The sequence below is a fragment of the Orycteropus afer genome, unplaced genomic scaffold, assembly GCF_000298275.1.
Source record: "Orycteropus afer afer isolate SDZICR_OR568_19922 unplaced genomic scaffold, OryAfe1.0 scaffold00119, whole genome shotgun sequence".
In the NCBI taxonomy this organism is placed as follows: domain Eukaryota; kingdom Metazoa; phylum Chordata; class Mammalia; order Tubulidentata; family Orycteropodidae; genus Orycteropus; species Orycteropus afer.
Genome location: NW_006921706.1, coordinates 3,183,826 through 3,201,862, shown reverse-complemented (window position 1 = coordinate 3,201,862; position 18,037 = coordinate 3,183,826). Strand labels below are relative to the sequence as shown.

The 18,037-nt window shown below is 35.5% G+C and overlaps 1 protein-coding gene across 1 annotated transcript in view; it reads left to right on the top strand.

Moving 5' to 3' along the window:
* PHF14 (PHD finger protein 14) overlaps window positions 1-11,355 on the top strand; it is a 254,861-nt gene extending 243,506 nt beyond the window's left edge. The window contains exon 18 of the mRNA XM_042781427.1: window positions 11,281-11,355. Coding sequence (XP_042637361.1) covers window positions 11,281-11,355 — 75 coding nt within the window. The remainder of the gene's footprint in view (window positions 1-11,280) is intronic.
* The last annotated feature ends 6,682 nt before the right edge of the window (window positions 11,356-18,037 follow it).

The window sequence follows — 18,037 nt, the reverse complement described above, 5'->3', positions numbered from 1 at the left end:
CCTGTGATTTATAATTTCTTCCCAAGTTTAGAACAGTCCATTGTATCTTGCAGTTCTCTTGACTTCCCTACCATTGACAAATTCTGTAACTACACAACTTTTTCCCTCTTTTTGGTTTGTAGTTGTCCTCATTTGTCAATTGATGTCTCTGGTTCCCTGTTTAAAATCTTTTAGGCTTACTTACTTTGGATACTTCTATAACTGGGTTGGTTTCTGGGTTATGTCATCATGTGTGTTAATGGTCACTTGTTTGCTGTTGTTGGTTCTCTTTCAAAGAACTCCCTTTAGCATCTCTTACAAGATTGGTCTGGTTTTAACAAATTCCCTTAATTTGTGCTTATCTGGAAATCTCCTAATTTCACCATCATATTTGAGAACAGTTTTTCTGGGTATATAATTCTTGGTTGGAAAGTTTTCTTTTTCAGAATTTTATATATACCATCCCATTGCCTTCTCACTTGCATGGTGTCTGCCCAGAAATCCAAGCTTAGTCTTATTGGTTGCCCCTTGTAGGTAACTTTATGTTTTTCCCATTCTGCTTTCAGGATTCTTTCTTTGTCTTTGGTTTTGGTGAGTTCGATGATGATATGTCTTGGTGATTTTCTTTTGTGGTCTAACATGTTTGAGGTTCGTTGGACTTCATGAATGGGTGTATTCTCATCTTTCACCATATCAGGGAAATTCTCTTCCAACAAATATTCGATGATTTTCTCTATGGTTTATTTACCTCTTCCTGTTCTGGAATTTTGATTACACTTAGGTTATTCCTTTTGATTGTATCCCACATGAACCTTAGGCTTTCTTCATTTTGTTTTGATCTTTTTTCTGATTGATCTCTTTCAAAAGAAGTATTCAGGTATTTGTCTTCAATCTCACTAATACTGTTTTCCATTGATTCAATTCTACTCCTTTGCCCTCTGATGTGTGTGGTGGTTATGTTTTTGTGTCAACTTGGCTGGGCCTGCTTGAGTGGCTGGGTAGCTGTGGGTAGTTATTCCTCATGATGAGACTGGCAGTCAACTCCATGGTGGGATCTGCCACAAGCAGCTGAGTAGCTTCTTTGGTTATGTGGTCTGATTCCCGTATACAAAAAGCAGCTTTGGGAATGGTCTCTAGCCTATGGCACACTTGGACCCCACATGTAGCTGTGTCGTTGTTCAGTAGCCTGCCATACTCTGCCAACCTCAAGACTTACAATGGACTTAAATGAATGGCCTCCCATGTGGTTTGGTAACATGGGGACTGTGCCATTTTATTTGTCAACCTTGGGCTTCTCAGCCTCAGCAGCCAGCAGCTGTCTGAGTGAAGAAACACCTCTAGCTTCAGTGGGCTGGGAGCTGGAGGCAGAGCTGAAGCCCAAGGCTGAGGGGCTTTCACCCAACCCCTAGAGCCAGGCACTTTGAACTTGGACTTAAAGCCTCCAAACTGTAAGAATAAACTCCTGTTTGTTAAGGCCATCCCATTTGTGGTATATTCTTGTCAGAGTGGCACTAGGTAACTAGAACAATGTGTTATGCATTTTTGAAAATTTAGTATTAATCTTCTGGGTTTCTATGTGTAGATTTTTTATCATTTCTAATTTTTCATTTATTTTATCGTTTTGTTCTTGTATGCCTTTTGAAATTGTTCTAGGGTGTTTTCGTCAATTTTGTCATTGTTTTCCTTGATCTGTCTCTCAATCCTTTGAAGATACCTGAATATAATTATTTGGAATTCCTTATCAGGAAGTTCCAATGCTGCTTTTTTTTCTCAGGCATATGTTCTGGGCCTATATCCTGGTCCCTTGTTTCTCCTGCTTTATCTTGCTTCTTTGTGTGAACTGATGCTCTGCTGTCTCCAAGATACTGTGACATTTTTGTGCTTATATTTAATTGGTGATTGTATGTTGGAGTCACTTGCCCACAATTTTCAATTTCTTTGTTTTTTTGCATGTTATCTACGTAAGCGGGATACTATGCTCCTCTATTTGCTAGTTGACAGCACTTATACACTCACCACCTGTCTCCTTTCCTGTCATCAGCCTCCCGTATGTTCCTGCCATCCTTGGCAAACGGAACCTATTCTTAGGTCCCTGAAATCCGAATGAGAATGCTATCACTTTAAATATCCAAAATGGCCACCACTTGTAAACAATCAAAATGGCTGAACCCTCTGATCAGCCAAGAATCCACAGCTCAGGTTGTCTCCCTCTTTGCTGTTTCCTTCTTGGAAGATTGGGCAATCTACTTCCATAGAGATAACATCTCAGAAACCCAAGGAGGGGTCGCTATGAGTTGGAAATGACTTGAAAGCAGTGAGTTTGGTTGTATATATATATATATACATTTTACAACATTTGACATTTCAGCAGTCCTCACATATGCAGTTCAATAACATTACTTATGTTATTATTTGGGAACAGATAAGGGTGATGATTGAACAATATTTAGAAGATCTTAAATGTTTTATATAGTGACTAATGGCTGATTTGTTAAAGAAATATTTTCTAAATATCATGTCATGGTGTACCATAAACTTTAATAAATGTATGTTGGACATGTGCTGTCCTCATTTGAAAATTTATGTTGACCCATTATGGAATTTGAGAGTTCTTTTGGTCTTTTGTTTTATTTTTATTTTTTTCCTATAATCAACTTAAATATATAAAAACTAAATAAATACTTAAATACTGAATATTTCAAAGGCAGATAATGTCTTTTAAACCATAAATATTATCAATTTTTCCATAACATAGATTTCTAGTATATACTTCCATGCTTATTCCAAAGTATAGGTAGTTCCCAACTTATGATGATTCTACTTTATGATAAAATACAGTTACAACAGACTTTTGTTTTGTACATCTTATCATTAGTTAATATGTACCGCATATAGTATTGCAGTATGTAATTTGGTGATGTTACCATTTCATCTGTTCTCTTACAGTTGTTTGTATGTAATGTTTCCAACCCTCAAAAACAAAGATTAGATTTATAAAGATACTGATAATAAAAAGCAATAATAATGAAAACTAAAAAAAAAAAGACAAAGAGGTATTTAACTTATGTCAGAACCAACAAATGACAGAGTTGTTGGAATAAGACCCCATCATAAATCTGGGGCTACCTGTATTAGAAGTCTGCTAGAGAAGAGAATTTTCTGTCTTCAAGACCATACATAAATAATTAGGTTTATGTTCATTAAGCATCTCCCCTCACTCACACCATCCATCATTTGATTTCCTTCGTTTAACCTATGTTATCAAGCTCTCACCTTCTACTCACTGATTTTCATTTCTTTTGCTGTAAATATAAATAAAGGAGCTCTAGTGGCACAGTGCCTAAGGCATGTGACTGCTAACTAGAAGGTTGGTGGTTCAAACTGTACACCTTCCTTAGATTACTGCACCACTTTTGGGGGCCTTTCTTCCCTGGTCAAGAATATTCCTTTTGATCTCAAATCATACATGTAAAATCCAAAGTTTTATTTTTAGCTGCCCCATTCATGCTACCAAAAGCCACCACCAAGAGGTAAAAAGCTACAGTAGGAGCTAAAGTAAGACTTAGAAAAACATATCTGTTCTAGTACATGTGTCCCCAGATCATGAATTGGAGAGAGTGGTGATTGCTCCACAAAAAGAATATATAGAACAATCAACCCTAGAGACCAAAAGGGCAGCATTTGCCCAAAAACAAAGCTCAGAAGTCAGGAAGGGAAAGGAAGAAGGATGAATGGAAAGGGGGAACACAGGGAGGACATGGGAAGAATGCTGCTACCTTCTTCCCATGGGAATTGCAATCAGTACCATGAAGCAAAATGTGTATAAATTGTTGAATGGAAAACTAATTTGCTCTGTAAACTTTCACCCAAACGACAATAAAAAGTTTAAAAAAAAAAGAATTATTCATGTATTCTCCTACATAAAATTAGAAAGTTATTACTGCCCTTTTTTAATATTTTAATTTGATATGATTTATAGTATTAAAGAAAGGGAATTCCTTTGTTTGAATCACTAAGTAAATCAACAAGGTAGAAATTTACAAAATGTCTCCATTCTGTTTAATGATACACTTGTTTCAGCTGATTTACTAATACCCCCCCAAGTTAATTTTTCAACATGGCATTAACTTTCTAATTAAATATACAACTTCTGTCACAAGAAAAAAAACATGATTTTTGCAGTAAATTTAATTAAGCATTTCTTGTAAGTTCATTTCAATATCTATCATGGCCCACTAAAGTTGGAATTCAGTTATAAAATGCTAGATTAATCGTCTTTTGTATTAAATGAAATAAGAATCTCAAATATGCAAAGTCAGGAAATTTAATTGTGGTCTTCAATTGCTTATTCAATGCACTGGAGAACTGACTGCAGAAGTACAGAAGAAAGGGCCAAAGGTTGTTCAATGTAGCACATCACACACATTTTGCACTTTACTTAATGATCCATGTGTTTATTACCATGAAGTAAATGCACCATTTAAAGAATTATGGTGGAATTGTAAAATGTAAAAAACTCTAATTAATTTTAGTCTGCAGCATACAGCATGCTCATTTTGCCTAAAACATTTTCATTATCATCAGTATTTCTCCAGTTATTATGATAAATTTTTTCCTCCTGTGCAGCAATAGCATATTTTCTGGATTAAAAGCACAATCGTAAACGCTGCTAAGGGTTCTCTCTGTTGTATGTCTTAAGTGTGTAACAGATAGCAGTGGACCACATATTAGAATATATATTGCTTTTCTACAATTTTTCTATAACTACTAACAGAATAAGTTGAGTGTGCCTATTTTTCTTTTCCTAACAACTATACATATGCTTATATTTTTAAAAGGAACATTTTTAAAGCATGCAGATAATTTCTACAGCTAATTTGAATCCAATTACAATACCTCTGGCTTCTCTTTTATTAGTCAAAAGAATATTTAAAATATAAGAAAATATCATAAGCAAATAGAAACATTTTAGATTAATGCTTATTTGCACCTTCTCAAGTCTTTTTACCATTGTAAAAACATGTCTTGCTGTGAATAACAAATTTAGTTAAGTACAAACAACTTACAACATCCTAATGGAACTCTGGTAGCATAGTGCCAAGGCACTTGACTGCTAACCAGGAGGCTGGCGGTTCAAACCCACCAGCCACTCCTTGGAAGGAAGGTTGGGCAATCCTGCTTCCATAGTGATAACTGCCTCGGAAACCCAAGGAGGTGTCACTAGGAGTCAGGGCCGACTCAATGGCAAATAACAACAACAACAACAATGGTAAATAGAGTCTCCGTTATTGTCACTTATTTTTGAAAATAGTGTAAGTGATCAGATTACAAAGAGACTTATTAAAAGAAAGCCATGTTTTCTGATTAAGAAAGTAATATATGCTCACGATGGAAAAGTAAGAAAATACAGAAAAACAGACAAAAAAATAGCATCACCATAATGAGAATTTAAAGTACTTAGGAAAAGAACTGTAAGTAGAATTAAGAAAAGCAAGCTATTTTATTTGTGTATTTTAATATAAGAGCTAGAGGTGCTTCGAATTATTTTTTAATTTAACCTCTACTTGTGCATCATTTAAACTTAGAAATCTTTAAGTGGTCTTTTTTATTTGTTTTTTTATCTTTGTACTTTGAAATAATTTTTTTTTTAATTGTGATTTGTGTGAAAATTTACAGAGCAAATTCACTTTCCATACAGCAGTTCACATACTGTACTTTGAAATAATTTTAAGCTTAACAGAAAAGTTGCAGAAAATCCCCTTTTGCCCTTTATCTTCTTCTAAAGTGTTACAGAATTGTAGCACAATTATCAAAACCAGGAAATTAACTAATCTGTGGACTGGATTCAAAATTGGCCAGTTTTCCTACTCATATGCTTTTTCTGATCTGGATCTGATGTTGCGTTTAGTCATGGCTCCTTTGTCTCCTCCAGTCTCTGATGGTTCCAAGTTTTTGTCTTTCATAATCTTGACACTTTTGAAATGCACTGTTCAGTTATTTAAGGAACTCTGGTAGTACAGTGGTTAAATCATTTGGCTGCTAACCAAAAATGTAGCCTGTTCAAACCTACCAGTCACTCTGCAGGAGAAAGATGAAGCAGTCTTCCTTCATTTACAGCATTGGAAACATGATGGGGCAGTTCTACTCTGTCCTGTAGGGCCACTGTAAGTAGAAGTCGACACAATGGCAGTGGGTTTTGTTTTTTGTGTTTGGTTCAGTTATTTTGTAGAATGTCCTTCAATATGGGTTTATCTGATGTTTTCTTATGATTAGATTGAAGTCATAACATTACTGGAAAGGCTACTTGAGATGATGTGGCCTTCTTAGGGTGTCATAGCAGGGGCTTACTGTCAATATGTATTACTAATGATAACCTGATCACTTGATTAAGGTGATGTGTGTTAGTTTTTTTCATTATAAGTTACTTATATAGCTATTTTTTAAAAGATAAAAGGATTAGTAGGGAATGTCGTTCCTTTGTATAATCCTCCCTTTAAAAGAAATCATTTAAAAAACCTATCGTCTGCAGGGTGAATATACAGTCCTTTTTACTTGTAGACTATAATTTGAGTCTAAATACCACCTGAGCAAAAGATACTCCAGGTGCTAAAACAACTGTGTATTATTTTGGAGTTGGTTACCTCTAAGAGAAAGGAAAAGCAGGATGGCTGGTTTGTTTTGAATTTTTTTTTTTTTTTTTTAATTTGCATCAGTTCTTTGAACTATTATGAGAACTATATCAAGTTTGTAAATAATGAAAAACTGAAGGGCACCTCTACCCCAAATTGATGGTATGAGATGAATAGCATTTAAACAGTATCTTGCTAGTTTATTGATTGGTAAGAGGTATTTAGTTTAGATAAAGATGGCAACGTTTTTACTTCTTTCCCTGTTAGAATAACTCTTTTAGTCTTATATTGCCACCTGGTGCGTTAGACTGTTGTGTATGTCCTGGAAATTATTCATCCTTACTGTAGCATTTCTGTCACTCTAAAAAGAGCAGGAACACTAAGGAATCATATTTAGTTATTAGGTGTTAATATTACGTTGGGAGCTCTGGTAGTGTAGTGCATGCCTAAGGCACTTGACTGCTAACCAGAAGGCTGGCAGTTCAAACCCACCAGTCACTCCTTAGAAGGAAGGTTGGGCAATCTACTTCCGTAGTGATACTGCCTCGGAAACCCAAGGAGGGGTCACACTATGAGTCGGGTCTGACTCAACAGCACATAACAACAACGAGCAGATCTGCAAGGTTATAATCAACATATATTCTTTTTTAAGTATGAGCAAGCTTAAACATTAAGAGATAAGCCTACTTCCTGGTAGCCCCAAAGGGTACATATTCTTTCTGGCTGCTTCAGAACACTTCATGAAACAAATGTCAAACTTGTCAGGGCTGTCACTAAGAAAATGATCCATGTAGCAAGGGTCTTCTTTCATTGGGAAACAAACAGATGTCTTATCTCAGCATAGAGCAACAGAAACCTGCCATCTAGCACAAGAAATTTAATATCCAGTAAGAATGGAATACTTTGGTAAAAATCACCCTATCTTTACCATTTTATTCATTTATACAGTCATTTGTTAATGATATTTGATTTGGTGCCTGTGCTACTTTAATGATTTTATTAATCTTGTACTGAATATAAAGTTCTTATAAAAATTGACCTGCATTGTTAAAAATACAGATTATCACCCACATTCCCCACCCTCACAAAGGGAAAAAAAAAACAAAAACAGCCAAATCAATCTCTAAAATCCCTTCTGGAGCTTTATTGGATCAAATTCTTATGCTTTTATTTGTGATTCGAAACCTATTACTGTTACTTTGAAATCATTAACATAAAGATAAATGTGGAAAAGTTGTGCACTTGTCTTCAACAGCAGGCAGAGTAGACAAGACATGAATCTATAAATTTTACTTTATCACTAAGGAAAATATAATAACAAAGCCATGGAAAACTACCATTATCTTAAGAAGGTTAATTACTTGCATATTTCCCTATATATTACCCATATATTATTCTATAGCCAAATTAATGGAAGTTGCACAAATAACTTTATTTAAAATGTGGTTCTATGGTTTGTATTCATAGTTAAATGTGAAAGTTAAGAGTATAGACACTTGCTACACCTCAGGGTGATTATTAATTTTTTTTCCATAATATTTTATTGTGTTTTTGGTGAAGGTTAAGTTCCCATTCAACAATTTCTGTACACATTGTTCAGTGTCATTGGTTCCACTCTTCACAATGTGGGAATGGTCTTACTATTTCTATTCTGGTGGTTCTATCTCCATTAATCTGGTTTCCCTGCCCTCTTACCTTCTCATCTTTGTTTTAAAGTAATTGTTGACCATCTAGTCTGTATATATGGATGATTTTTTTTAAAGGAGCACAGTGTTCACAGGTGATATGCATTATTTTGTGAGCCAACCTTTATTTAGCAAAAAGATGACCTCAGGGACTACTTTCAGTTCAAGGTTTAAAGAATGTCTGAGGGCAGTAGTCTTAGGATGTCCTCCAGTCTCAACCAAGACAGTAAGTCTAGATTTTTTAAGAATTTCAGGTTCCATTGCACATTTTTTTCCACATTTTTTTTTTTTTTCTTATTCTATTAGAATCTGACTTCTGTGGTCCTGATCAGAATGGTTGACAGTGGTAGCTGGGCACCATCTAGTTCTGGTCTGAGAGTAGAATAGGCTGTGGTTTATGTAGACTAATTTCTTCTTTGAGTCTGGCTTCCATTTCTCTCTTTTGCTCTGAATGAGTAGAAGTGAATAGCTATATCTTAGATGGCCACTCCCAAGTTTTTAAGACCCCAAACACTACTCACCAAACCAGGGTATAGAACAAAATCTTTATGAACTCTATTGTACCATTTGGCATTATTAAGTCTTCATAGCTCTATTTTGACTTGGAGCAGCATTAAAGCTGCTTGGGAAAACTAGTTAACCTTGTTAAACCAGTAAATCATATTGGTGTGGAAACTTAGTACACTGTCCTCCTGATTAATCCTCTATTTCTCTTCTACAAATTTAAAGGTATGAGCTTGATAATTTTGTTTAATGTTGCTCAGAGATTTTTGTTATTTCTGTTTTCAGTGCTGTTCTAAAAAGTTACGATTACTAGAAGTGTGACTGCTACATACCAAAAACCTAAACTCACCTGCCATCGAATCGTTTCTGGCTCATAGGGACCTTATAGTACAGAGTAGAACTGCCCCATAGGGTCTCCAAGGCTGTACATCTTTTTGAAAGCAGACTGCCTCTTCTTTCTCCTGCAGAGCAGCTGATGGGTTTCAACCACTGACCTTTTGGTTAACAGCCAAAAGTTTAACCACTGTGCCACCAAAGCTCCTTGACTGCTGCATAAGAGACAGTCATGTGCAATCCTATGGTTCAGGCAAAACCAGAATCCAAACTCATTGCTGTTGAGTCAGTTCTGAATCATGGCAATATCATATGTATTAGAGCAGAACTGTGTGGCATAGGGTTTTCAATGGCTTAATCTTGCAGAAGTAAATTGCCAGGCCTTTCTTCCATAGTGCTGGCTGGAGCCAAGCTGCCAACCTTTTGGTTACTAGTAGAAGGCAAACTCTTCACCACCCAGGGACCTTGGGTCCAGGCAGACCTCTCATTCATTTTCAAGTCCACTCTTTTACTGTAATTACATATTAAATGTAATTAAACATTAAATGCATGTGTAAGATGCTAGGAATATTGATATTAAAAAATATAAGGCCCGGACTTGAGGAACATGTAGATGCTACCTAACACAATGCAATGCTACCTAACAAAAAATCCTTGCTGCTTTTACCTAGAGACTTAACACTTTCTGGCAGTGTCTGAACTGACAAAGACAGTGGAACACGGAATGTCAGAATTACTCTTTACTAGGATATAATTAACATGTATTCTATCTAAAATAGAAAAAGCCTGTTAATTAATGGATTTTCAAAAGTAAATCAGGTATAATTGACTATAATGTACATGTTCCCTAGAAATAAACTGGAAAAAATTAGCATACAGTGGCTGTTCGTGTTTGGGAAAATTAATTAATATTATGTCACCAAAAACTGATAACTGAAAACTCTATCCCTTGTATCTCACATCTCTGTATTGATTTGGCTTGGTGATAATCTTGATAATTTCTCTACTTCCTGGTGTTGTCAAAGTTTAAATTACAAATGTTACAGAGAGACAAAGTATATAAAGGAAGCTTTCTCCACACTGATAATGATTATAGGCAAGAATTATGGTTTTTCACAAAAAAAAAAAGATTTCTATATCTTGATTTGCATTTACATTGTCAGTTCATTTGGCAGAGTCATTACTTACTTAACTGAATTGAATTTGGTTTTATAAGCTACAGAGATATAGGGTGGTGTATTTGGTGATACTGATACTACTGTTGTCTAGAGATATTTAAAAAATTGTGACTCATGCTTTAAATAACTCAATAAAGGGTTAGCTGGTGCCTTTTATTTCAGTTTCTGAAAAATGGAGGGCCTTATGTGACAATCAAAAATATTTGGAAGTTAGACTGTTTTGTGCAGGGTTTTGTTGAAGGACCATATACGATGAGATGAGTTACAAATTGTAAGATGAAATATTTTTCCAGACTCTCATTATTTATACCTTGAAGGTCACCATTTAATATTGAACACAAGATACACTTCATTCCTATGGAAGTGGACATTATGATGTCACTTCATTTATTCACCATGTTCCACAGGAACCTGCTGTGAATTATGAGGCCACCACTTAAAATCGAATCTATAGAAGATTGTAAGCATTCTATAGCCTGACATGCCCGTGTTTCCTATTTTAGACTTGACTGATCTTCAGATAACATATGGTGGTACAAGTAATTGGAAAATTGGCAGACCTGTCAAGAAAGTATGCTAGATGGGACAAAAGTGCCATACAGGAGCGCATAAAGTGTCTCTGAAGTTAAATTTATTGTTTTTTATCAGACAGGGAGGTAAAAATATCTGGTTCACCCCTTTAAAAGAACACTTTTCAGTGGCAGTTTTTAAAAGTAATTTTTAGGGCATTGATGAGATTGGTTGCTTTTAAAAGCATATCAGAAAGTTTTTGTCAAAGTATAAGATAGTACCCACTGCAGATATTTAAACATTACATAATTTTATGATTTATGTTGATTGTCTCTTTCCTAGGGTTACTGAAATCATAATAGTTAATAATGCCTCAGGTAAATATAATAAAAATGTGTTAAGTATAGCTGATAAAATGCCCTAAAATTCATATTTTAATGTTTTCTAAAATTTATTTCACAGGAAGATGAAAATGAAGCTGAAAGAAAAAATATATCTCAGGAGCTCAGCATGGAACAGAAAAATCCAAAAAAATAAAGGATTTTCTGTAGTGTTTTGAAAAGTTTGCAACTTATGTAGTAGCAGATAAAATTTCTAATTGTAAAATGTTAAATTGTAAAATCTAATTTGCAAAATGTTCTCAATAAAGTCATTGAAAATAAAATAAGAGCTTGCATTTGCAATTTGTATGATTTTTTAAGAGCAATTTAAACTTTTATCTAAAAGCAAAACCTTTAAAATATTCTTATTTTAAAAAGGGAAAAATTCTTAGCTGAAATTAGAGAACAGAGAGAGAGAATTTTATTCATAACCTAAATGATAACACATCTGGATGACCTAAAAGAAAAGACCAAAAGTCTTTTCTCCCCTTTCTAGTTTCTGTTGTCTTCTTCAACAGTCTTAACAGAATTCTAGTTATTAATATCTGAGTTCATCAACCTATTTATCAAATAAATAATCTTAAAATGCAAGGGAAAGATTAGAAAGATATGATAATTTAACATTCTCTGCTCTGGTGGCATAGTGCCTAAGGCATGTGACTGCTCACCAGAAGGCTGGAAGTTCAAACCCACCAGCCACTCCTCAGAAGGAAGATTGGGCAATCTACTTCCGTAGTGATCAGCCAAAACCAAACTCACTGCTATCGAGTTGGATCTGATTCATAGCGACCCTTTCTTGGGTTTCTGAGACAGTATTACTATGGAAGTAGATTGCCCAACTTTCTTTCTGAGGAGTGGCTGGTGGGTTTGAACGGCCAGCCTTCTGGTTAGCAGTCACATGCCTTAGGCACTATGCTACCAGAGCTGCCTCGGAAACCCAAGGAGGGATCACAATGACTTGGTCCAACTTGACAGGAGTGAGTTTGGTTTGGTTTTTTGGTAGCAGAAAGTAGTGCTATGATTTTAATTCATAACATATTTACTAAGTACCTATTAGGAGCTCTGATGACGCAGTGGTTAAAGCATTAGGCTGCGAGGCCAAAGGTCGGTGGTTCGAAACCCAGGCCCTCTGCATGAGAATAATGAGGCAATCTGCTCCTGTAAAGATTTATAGCCTTGGAAACCCAATGGGACAGTTCTATTCTTTCCTAAAGATTGCTGTGAGTTGGAATGACTCAATGACAGTGGGTTTTTGGTTTAAGTACCTATTATGTACAGGGCCCTAAGTACTTTTTCTAGACATTTCAGGAATAGTTCTCATATGTCTTTCTTTGGCTTAGAAGTGTTTCAAAATTCCTCTGACCCCTATCTTTATCAGAGTTCTTGTAAACCAGCTATTTGCCCTCCTGGATCTAATTCCAGAGGAGCCCTGGTGATGCAGTGGTTAAAGTGTTTGGCTGATAACCCAAAGGTTGATTGATTTGGAATCCACCAGCCAGCCCCTCTGCAGTAGAAAGATGAGGGAGTCTGCCATAAAGATTTATAGCCTTGGAAACCCTAGGGGGTGGTTGTACTCTGTCCTGTAGGGTAACTATGAGTTGGAATCAACTGACAACAATGTGTTGTTTAGGGTTTGAATCTAATCCATAAGGTATTATTTGCCAACCACAGAAGGAGCAAGAATTCACTTGCAACTTGCAGAGCCAAATATCTTTGGCAGATATCTGTTTATTTAGGGCAGAGTTTCTTAAAACGAGAGGCAGAATTTTGGAAAGCTTACAATGGAATGCCAGCATACAACTTTCCTTAAGAATGGAATCAGTATTCCTTGCCCTGAGCCATATTTTTATCACATGAATCTGACCAGCTTAATAAAGGTGTGACAGTAGGATGCCCTGGCAGCTATGAAACAGTAGCCTGAAATGGAAAATACTCAAATGGGTAAGATAGAAAAGCCATTGAAGCATTAAAAAAAAAAAGTTGCTGTTCAGTCTGCTCTTACCTCAGGGTGATCTCTTGTGTGTCGGAGTAGAATTGTGCTCCATAGGGTTCCCAGTAGCTAATTTTTAGGAAGTAGATCACCAGACCTTGCATGTGAGGCCTCAAAATGTAACAAACACATGGATATTGGGAAAACAACTCTATTCACACAGCATTGACTCCTTGAATGAATTTTGGAGCAAAGACTGAGCCAGAGATAAGTTTGAGAAGGAAGGGCAATCTGCAGAGGGCCGTTGCAATAACAGATACAAAAATTAATTTGACCTTTTCCCCATAGGGGTCTCATTCCAAATACCCACGTTTGCACAGATCAAGATTGTATCAGCAGTGTCACTTCTGAAAAGAACTAATACGGCGAAACCTGCAAAAGCTGGAACCTGTGTAAGGTGGAAACCTGTCAGAAAGAAAAACGCAAATATTTTTCACTTAAATGAGCAATAGAAAAGTAAAACTGCACCCTGTCAAAGGTGGAAAACTTAGGAGACTCAGAAAAACAAGGCAGTCCCATGGAGTTCCGGCTCTCACAGGTTTCACTATATATGATTCATATCATAGCTTACAGTTACTATATTTATTATGTTCCAGGTACATCACTTAGAATGCTTTAATTGTCCCTTTTGACATGATAGGTCCTATTGCTTTTCCCGTTTTGCCAATGAAGAATCAGAGGCTTATAGGCAAAATAAGTTATAGAATGGTATGTACCTAATAACGGGCAGGGCAGGAGTTCAAAGCCCGGCAGTCTTTTCACGGAATATCACATTTAATCATTTTGTAATACCTTTTAATACCAGACCTCTATCTGCTCACTGTCTTCCCTGAAAGTGTACAGTCTTTCCTGTTAGCATTCATTCATGCTCTGCTGCCGCTCCTTTAGTTATTTCTCTCCCCAACTAATTAACCACACTTTAATTCATTTTGAAATCTTTGGCTTACATGAAATAAGCAAAACAATTACAATTCTAGCTGCTCCAAAACATAAAAATCCTTCTTTCTTTTTTTCTTCTTTGAGTTACAATATGAAACAAGAATGAAGGCACCTTACTGCTTCTCAACTATTTTTCAATAGACTGATTATTCAGTATGCATGTTGGCATCTCATGTCTTACTATTTACATTTCTACAATGAGTTGAGTGTGAGAGGCACAATGACACTCTGCATGTCCCCAGCTATTTAAATGGTACCTATAAACCATTAAGGAGCTCTGGTAGTGCAGTGCCTAAGGCATCTGAGTACTAACCAGAAGGCTGGTGGTTCAAACCCACCAGCCATTCTGTGGATGGAAGAGTGGGCAATCTACTTTCATAAAGATTTGCCACCTCAGAAACCTAATGAGTATCACTATGAGTCAGAATCGACTTGATGGCAGTGGGTTTGGGTGTGGTTTATGGCCATTAAATCCCCAATTTTCCTTTTTAAAAGTTTTTCATAAATACATGGCCCTTGGTTTAGGATAGTGAGCAATGAAGTAGAATCACCTTAAGTTTCCTTTAGGAATAATTTGCCATATGAAGCAACTGAAACTCTTGTACATACTGGTGGGAGTGTAAAATGCTATAAAACTTGGGAAAAGAGTTTGATATTTTCTTATTAAATATACCATCAATATACCAAAAACCTAAGCTCACTGCTGTAGAGTCCGTTCTAACTCATAATTCCACTACTAGATATTTAAGTGGGAGCTTTGCTGGCATAGTGCCTAAAGCATTTGACTGCTAACCAGAAGGCTGGCTGTTCAAACCCACCAGCCACTCCCCGGAAGGAAGGTTGGGCAATCTACTTCTGTAGTGATACTGCCTTGGAAACCCAAGGAGGGGTCGCTATGAGTTGGATCTGACTCCACGGCAGTGGTTGCATTTTTTTGCAGGTATTTAAGCAAGAGAAATGAAAACGTAAACACACACAAAGACTGCTGCATAAGTATTCATAACAGCTTATTCATAATAGCCAAAAACTAGAGACAATTTGACTTTTTTTTCCTTCTAGCATAAAAAATCATACTTTATACTGGTTATTCTCTTCAGAAATCATTTGTCACACTATGTAATATGGTTTACAAAATTAGGGTTAAATCCCTTGATTTCATTCAAGTAAACTGGCTATATTATGCAATGGTATTTTAACATCAAAGATGCAAAATTCAGAAGTAATTACTATCTACAAAAGTGCCAATGGAAATTTAAAAGAAATCTAAACATCATACTTCAAAAAATAGTCAGTGTGATGCCATATTTGAAGACATGTAATGTATTTAAAACTTTGTAATGATTCCATGTTCTATTTTAATGATATTCTTTCATTTGAATGTTCTTTTGCAGTTAAAAATATATTTAAAACCAATTAAAAATTTTAAATCACAGCTAGCTTCTGGACAAATCTATCCATTTGCCTGAGTGAGGGGGAAGCAGAGATATGTGCTCAAGTTGCTACAAAAATTTAAATTGTCTATGAACTACTTTGAGTTTCATTCCCTTGCACACTAAATAGTACATGGTCTTCCTAGGGTATAATGTTTTTTCATTTGTAACTCTGATCATTTAGTTGAAATGAGGTGAGTCTAGATAGTTTTACTTCCCTAATAGTTTTTGGAAAGCGATAATGATATTCTTACTGCTTATTTTGTGTATATGTATATTAATGACTTTCCTCTAAGCTTAAACAGTTGGAGGCATTTGCTAAATCTTTACTGTCCTATACCCATTAGAATTTGTCTTGTTTTACTCAGATACAAATATATAGATAGATAGATGTTTAAATTGAACATATGCAAAACAAAAGGGGATGTTTGCGGCAAATGTATCTCTCATACAGTTGCTTAAGATTTATTCAGACACCCATTGATGTCCACGGAAGAAATAAGTTAACTATTTTGCTATTTCCTCAGTGCAATGGGTGCCTTAGGCCTGCACATATTTCTGCTGGTTGGGTGCTAACACAACACAGGACTGGAGCAACTTACTTCTCTTAGCAGTAGGCTAAACAAGTAAGATTCACTCTGAATAGTGAGGGTTGATTAGAAATCTACTTCTAAATCTAGATTTCACATTATATCAAGAAATCAACTTTTACATAGCTACAAATGAGCAACTTTCATCTCTACCCCCATCGTCATCCCCATCTTAAGCAATCGTACCAGATAATAAATGTCTCCCCATGGTGAATTCAATGTGGAGTCTATGGCTTTGTAATCTAGAGAGGAAGTAAGTGCTGATGGCAACAGCATGAAAATGCATGTGACTGTAGCATAATTTTGATTTGTTTAGGAGAATATTAATTTCCTTGTTACAAAGCCAACTAAGAACAACCCTTTAAAACTGTTGAACCATGAAAGCCATTTTCCTTAAGGGTTTTAAATTTTGGAACAGACTCATGAAATTTATAGCTTTGATGAGATATTCTTTGCCTGCAGTCAAGATGAGAGCCAGATCATTGGTTTCCCAGCATGGCACCTATGTGATCTTGTGTGCATGATATCGTTAGACTGATAATAACGCAGCCAATATCACAGTAATGTCTGAAAGGTTCACTTTTGTCTCTTAGTTTAAGGTCTTTTATTTACACCTACAGCAGACTAAATCTCTCACTCTAGAAAATAATATACACTCTACCTATATTGATACTGTCATTGTAGTAAAACAAACCAAAAATGACTATTTTCATATCTTTGTTTTTCAAGCCACAAACAGTCAGTAGATATGGCTTCTAGAAAACAATAGATAATTGAATCAGATGTCGTCTGGGTAAGCTTGAATATGATAACCTTGCTTATTATAAGTAGGAGCAGAAAATGTGGATCTCCATGATGCATGCCAGTTTCAACCATTATCAAGTTTAACACTGAGTCTAAAGATGACATAGATCATTGTTGATTTTAAAGATAGAGAACTCTTTCAAGATACTCAGAAATCAGAGGAAGGCAACTTAAAATAGTACCTAGAAAAAAGAAATAGTAGCTAATGATCAGAAAGCTGTAATAACCACTCCAGGAATCCATCACTCTGTGTTCCATGATGAAATAACATGTGAAAGAGCTCTGAATAAAAAAATAGAACCTATTATTTGCAAAATATCATTATTTTTTTTTTATATTAGACAATGAAATTCTGTGACTCAGAACCTAATTCTGTAAGCTGTGTTCTTAAGTTTAGGTAACATTTTAAGTTGGTTTATCAATTAGCCTATGTTCCTTCTATAATTTTTTTTATTATCAACAACTTCAAACATACAGAAGAGTACAGCACATGTATTCATCATTCAGATTCAATAATTATGAAGATTTTTGCCACACCCTGATTTATTTCTTCCATTTTTCTGCCCACTTATCTTAAAGCAGATGCCAGACTGTGATGTCTTTTAACATACATATTTTCTCCCCTCAACAGTTTTGTGATTATTGGATAGATTTGATTTATACAAGTTTTTCTATGGCAGAAGTACATTTTGTTTTGTTTTTTATAATGTGAGGAAGTCAATGTGGTAATGGAAGTTTGGATGACCGTACATTTTGCTTCATGCACCTCAGACCACATTTTTAGTGACATACAAAAGAGGATATTTGTTTTGATTTTTTTTTAATGGTCATAATATAAGAAGCAGAAATTGCACAGAATCTCAGTCCACAGTTTCATTTTTTCACCTTAGACAGGAAAATAGAACTAGTCAGAGCTGCAAATCATAAAGGAGAACACATTTCAACCTCCAGAGCATTGTTGAACCAAGACGTCTTTCTGATTATACTAACAAGGGACGAAACTGGTGCTTTCAGAAATGCTTTCAAAAACTATCCTGTTAGTAAAAATCAAATTAACAAATGGAACATCTGTTCAATGTTAAAATT